Source organism: Hypanus sabinus, chromosome 9 (genome assembly GCF_030144855.1).
Source record: "Hypanus sabinus isolate sHypSab1 chromosome 9, sHypSab1.hap1, whole genome shotgun sequence".
NCBI classification, from domain to species: domain Eukaryota; kingdom Metazoa; phylum Chordata; class Chondrichthyes; order Myliobatiformes; family Dasyatidae; genus Hypanus; species Hypanus sabinus.
In genome coordinates this window covers 164,353,324-164,359,323 of record NC_082714.1, presented here as the reverse complement: position 1 = coordinate 164,359,323, position 6,000 = coordinate 164,353,324, and the positions used below count along the sequence as shown (strand labels likewise).

The 6,000-nt window shown below is 47.1% G+C and overlaps 1 protein-coding gene across 1 annotated transcript in view; it reads left to right on the top strand.

Moving 5' to 3' along the window:
- Positions 1-475: 475 nt before the first annotated feature.
- Positions 476-6,000, top strand: part of LOC132398956 (potassium channel subfamily K member 9-like) — a 197,717-nt gene continuing 192,192 nt past the window's right edge. The window contains exon 1 of the mRNA XM_059978799.1: positions 476-758. Coding sequence (XP_059834782.1) covers positions 476-758 — 283 coding nt within the window. The remainder of the gene's footprint in view (positions 759-6,000) is intronic.

Genomic DNA, 6,000 nt, shown 5'->3' with positions numbered 1-6,000 from the left:
AACCCTAAACCTCCCCAACCCAATTCAGCCGACGTTAAACCTAGCTAATCCAAGCCGACCCAAGCTAGACCAATCCAATCCACACTCAACCTAAACTAAACCAAAGCTACCCATCATAACCGCAGTCGATCCAAACCACGCTGAGCCATCCAGTCCATCTCAAGTGAACACAACCAGCTAAATCAGATCCATTCCAAACAAGTTAAGCCTGGCCATAACCATCCAACTGAGTCTAAACTGACCCAACTCACTCCAGCTGAAGCCACCTCAACCCGACTCCGGGCTGGGTGGGCGATTTTGCCCCTTAGAGAGACTCTTATTTTACATTTATTTTACTCAGTTGATTATTACATTGAGACGCGTGCACGTCGCCGGGAGGCGCGCGGTTCCGCGCGTCCCCACGGCCGGAGTGCCCGGGGTGCTGTGGGTGGGGGGAGGCGGGGATGCAGCGAGCTGGAGCCGGGCTCTGGTGGTCATGAAGCGGCAGAACGTGCGGACTCTCTCCCTCATCCTTTGCATGTTCACCTACCTGCTGGTGGGCGCCGCCGTCTTCGACGCGCTCGAGTCCGACTTCGAGACCTCCCGCAAGCGGCTGCTGAACTCCAAGCGCATGGAACTGAAGAGCAAGTACGGCATGAGTGAGGACGATTACAAGGAACTGGAATGGGTAGTTCTGCAAAGCGAGCCGCACCGCGCCGGACACCAGTGGAAATTCGCTGGGTCCTTCTACTTTGCCATCACCGTGATCACCACCATAGGTGAGAGGGATGGGGAGGGAGGGGGGTGAAGACAGGCCACAGCTGGGGATACCCCGCCACATGCAGTAAAGTTTTCTTCAAAAATGTCCTTAAAGAAAGTCTAGTTGCTGTGCTCTGTAGTTGGAACGATTGCGATCGATTGACATAATTAGTAGCCGCTACCTGTACATTCCTTCAGTCTAATGTAATTAATCTCTGGTGCAGTTGATTGATTTATTCCCCACGTCCTGATTGACACTAATGGCCCGTTATTTACCCCGCAGTTGCCCGCCCTCTCTCCGTAACGGGTTGGTCAGTGGTGCTACTGTGAAAGGGAGAGTTCTTGGGGCGCCCGCCCTGTAGTTCCCCATGCCCTGTAGTCCCCCATGCCCTGTAGTCCCCCATGCCCTGTAGTCCCTATGCCCTGTAGTCCCTATGCCCTGTAGTCCCTATGCCCTGTAGTTCCCCATGCCCTGTAGTCCCCCATGCCCTGTAGTCCCCCATGCCCTGTAGTCCCCAATGCCCTGTAGTTCCCCATGCCCTGTAGTCCCCATGCCCTGTAGTTCCCCATGCCCTGTAGTCCCCATGCCCTGTAGTCCCTATGCCCTGTAGTCCCTATGCCCTGTAGTTCCCCATGCCCTGTAGTCCCCCATGCCCTGTAGTCCCCAATGCCCTGTAGTTCCCCATGCCCTGTAGTCCCCATGCCCTGTAGTTCCCCATGCCCTGTAGTCCCCATGCCCTGTAGTCCCCATGCCCTGTAGTTCTCCATGCCCTGTAGTCCCCCATGCCCTGTAGTTCCTTATGCCCTGTAGTCCCCCATGCCCTGTAGTCCCCATGCCCTGTAGTCCCCATGCCCTGTAGTCCCCATGCCCTGTAGTTCTCCATGCCCTGTAGTTCTCCATGCCCTGTAGTCCCTATGCCCTGTAGTCCCCATGCCCTGTAGTCCCTATGCCCTGTAGTCCCTATGCCCTGTAGTCCCCATGCCCTGTAGTCCCCTCACCCCAGGGCGGTGAGCGATGAGCGACGATGTATCAGCGCAAATCAAAGAAGGGCTCTCGGCTGTCCGCAGTGGATGAGAGCCCGACCCACGCCTCTGAAAGTTCACGCTACTCTGCGAGGGTTGTGCCCTGAACTCGCACTGAGACAAAGGTTGGGGTGAAGGTGGGGAGAAGATTTTCTTTCCGACCCTTCGGGTTAATCGAACTTAATCAAACTTCTTCAGTCAAGCTTAGTCGCGGGTTGGATGAGTGAATTCGACAGGACTGGGGTAACCCGAGCGGGGGACTTTGCGAGTACACAGGGATCCCACAGCAGATACACATACCCCTTGGAGTCTGTTCACTGCTGATGACCACAACTCGTGTCAACCAGGGCAGAATATCCAGGACCCTTCACTAGAGGGAGGAGGGGCCAGGTAACTATGGGACATAACAGAATGTGGGGAAAGAATTAAACCACTCGGCTATCGAGTGGACAGGGGATGATTACCACCGGCCTGTAGGCTTGACTATTAATGAGGACTGATTACTTGACACTGTAGAGTGAGTTACATTAGAGCAGAGGATTAATAACAGCACACTGTAGAATTAATTACAACACTATTTACAACTAGCTGGGACTAATTACACGGGGGTGATTGCATCATAAAATCAGGGCAATGTTTCAGCACGGGAGGCCATTTGGCCCTTCGTATCTGTGCTAGTTGAAACTGATCTCCTCAGTTGTGAACCAGTTTGTAGCTCATCCCTGACAGCAGTTGAATGAAAAGTATTCCCCTGTCTCTTGATCTTTCTAATTAGTTTCACTCTATACCCCTGACATGATGAGAAACAAGTCCAAACTCTTTACTCTGACTCGGGACCTCATCAGTTTAGTCCAAGTTCAAGTTTAACTTCTTTGCCATTCAACCCTACACATGTATACTGTCAAATGAAACAACATTCCTCCGGACCAAGGTGCACAACATAGTATATGTAACTCACACACAACACATAAAGTATTACCAAAAATAAATTTTAAAATAGTAAGGTGCATTTAAGTTACAATTTAAAAAGTAAACAGTATAATGCTTCATATGTGGTGAGACGTGGGTGAGGTAGGGCATTCGGTAGTCTCACGGCCTGGGGAAAGAAGCTGTTTCCCATCCTAATGGTTGTCCTAATGCTATGGTACCTCCTGCCTGATAGTAAGGGGTCAAAGAGATTGTTGGGTGGATGGGAAGGATCATTGACAATGCTAAGAGCCCCGTATACACAGTGCTCCTTGTAAGTGTCTCAGCTGGGTGGAAGGGAGACCTCATTGACCCTCTCAGCATTCCTCACAATCCTTTGTAGGGTCTTGCAGTCAGATGCCTTCCAACTCCCGTATCAGATGATATAAATCAAAGTAAAATGTTCTACCTCTCTCCACTTGTCCAGCGTGATTCTCATCCTACCCAGCCTTCCTCCACAGCTGCAATTTTCCAGTCCTGTTGATACTCTCCCAACTCTCTGCTGCACCTCTGTAGTCACTTAGGTGGTGTGGGACAGAACTGTACCCAATGATCAAGCTGTGGTCTTATTAGTGTTATCAGAAAGTATCAGCAGAACTGAGAAACAAAGTCAGCATTTCAGGTCTATGTCCTTGCAGAACCGATGAAAGGTCTTTAGCTGCTTCACTCACCACAGATGCTGCTTGACCTGCTGAGTGTTTCCAGTATCTTCTGGCTTTATTTCAGATTTTCAGCATCTGCAGTTTCTTTCATTTTTATTTACTGTGTTATGGAGGAGCTGTCACTGTACCTTCCTGGTTGAACATGAAACACTGCACCAAGCCTCTGTGATGTGGACAAGGGAGACACATTTCAGATGGAATTTAACACAGACAAGCATGCAGCACACTCCAAATGCTGGAGGAACTTGAAACACCAACTGTACTCTTTTCTTAGACGCTGCCTGACCTACTGAGTTCCTCCAGCATTTTGCGTGTGTTGCTCAGATTTCCAGCATCTGCAGATTTTCTCTTGTTTGTGAACAGGCAAGAGTGTGGTGTATTCAGAAAGAATTGAGTGAGATAAGATCTCATCAAAGCTCAATGGTCTGGATGCAGGGAGAACATTTCCTCCAGTTGAGGAGGCAGGCACTAGGACCTCAGGTTCAGAATGAGGGTTGAGCTGTGTCGAGTTGAAATATTTCTTCACTCAGAAGGTGGTGAATCTCCTACTCTGGTCAACCATGGTAACTCAATCATTGAGTTAATTCTAAACATGGAGAACCATTAAGGGAACAGTACATGAGAATGGCATATTACACCAGACCCTGACCTCTCTCTGGCATATGTCAGATTGGGGGCATATGGACACTGAGGAAGACTGTCAAAGTTTGAAGCAGGATTTGGACCAGCTTGGAAATGTGCGAAAAAATAGCAGGTAGCAATTAATGCAGACAAGTGTGAGGCATTGCTGTTCGGCAGAATAAATCAGGGTAGGACTTACACACTGAATAGTCGGGCATTAAGGAGTGCAGTAGAGCAGAGGGTCTGGGAATGCAAATCAATAAATCCTTGAAATTGGCATCACAGGTAGACAGGGTCATAAAGAGAGCTTTAGGCATATTTACCTTCATAAATCAGGCCATTGAATACAGGAGTGGGAAGTTGAAGTTGTCTAAGACACTGGTGAGGCCTAATTTGGAGTATTGTGTTTGGTTCTGTTCACCTACCTATAGGAAAGATATTGATAATTTTGAAAGAGTATAGAGAAAATTAACAAGGATTTGAGGAGGTGCGTTGTAGAGAAAGGTTGAATAGGTTAGGACTTTATTGATATGAGCAATGGAGAATGATAGAAGTACACAGGGTGAGTGTTTGCAGGCTTTTTCTACTCTGGTCAGACAATACCAGAACTGGAGGTCTTTGGTTTAGGGTGAAAGGTAAAATATTTAAAGGGAACACCTTCACTCAGAGGGTGCTGCGAGTGCAGACGAGCTGCCAGTGGAAGAGGTGGATGTGGGTTTAATTACAGCATGTGATGCAATCAGGCAGAATTCTCTTCCCTGTACATTTATAGAAATTTGCAAGAGACTCCAGTGACATATCAAATCTCCCCAAACTCCTAGAGCTGCTAAATTGTGGCTGTGGCAAATGGCTGATGGGAACTTTGGTGACAGTTGAACTGTTACAGGTTCACTGGTGCTTAGGACTTTGCACCTTGCTTTTAAATTTAATCTTAATGTGCAAGAGCACAAAATGAAATTTATAGTTGATACAAAAGTTGGCTGAATGGTTATAAGTGAGGAGCAAAGTTTTAGACTGCAGAAAGAAATCAATGGTTATCAGGCAGGGGGATTAAGTTAATCAGAATCAGGGGTTCTACAGATTCAAAGCCAGGATTCATTTCATTGCACCAACAGATTAAAAATGCCATAAAACGTAAGGAAATAGGAGAAGGATTAGGCCACTCAATCTTTCAAACTTGCCCTGCCATCTGATCGTGAAATGATAAGGAAGAAATTATATCATAGAGTCATAGAATGCTACAGCACAGAAGGAGGCCCTTCAGCCCATCTAGTCCATGCCAAACTGTTATTCTGCCTAGCTCTATTGATCTGCACCTCTCCCATCCATGTACCTATCCAAACTTCTCTTAATGGTTGAAATCGAACTCACATCTACCACTTCCACTGACAACTCATTCCCACACTCTCAGCACCCTCTGAGTGAGAAAACTTTCCCCTCAGTTTCGCCTTAAACATTTCACCTTTCACCCTTAACCAATGACATCTAGTTCTAGTCTCACCCAACCTCAGTGGAAAAAGCCTTCTTGCATTTAATCTATGTATACACCTCATTATTTTGTATATCTCTACTAAATTGCCCCTCATTCTCCCACACTCCAGGGAATAAAGTCTTAACCTATTCAACCTTTCCCAATAACTGGCCTCATCCTTCTAAGTTTTCTCTGCACTCTTACATTCTTAGCGCGATCTTGCATATTTTATGCTATGAGAATAAAGCCAATTTTGACTTTAAGTTCACCACTGCACCGGACGGTGAGTCAGTCCAGCTTCTGAAACTAATGTCATCAAATCACCAGGCTTGGGTATGTCAGAATATGGCATTGTTTGCATTTGAACACGGGCTTAGCCATGAGATGAAAATCACCAAACAATGACATAAATAAACTCAAAAACAGATGTTCAGGGTGATGAAAATCTATCTCATTGAAACCTATTGAAAGGCCTAGATAGAGTGGACATGGAGAGGATGTTACCTACAGTGGGAGAGT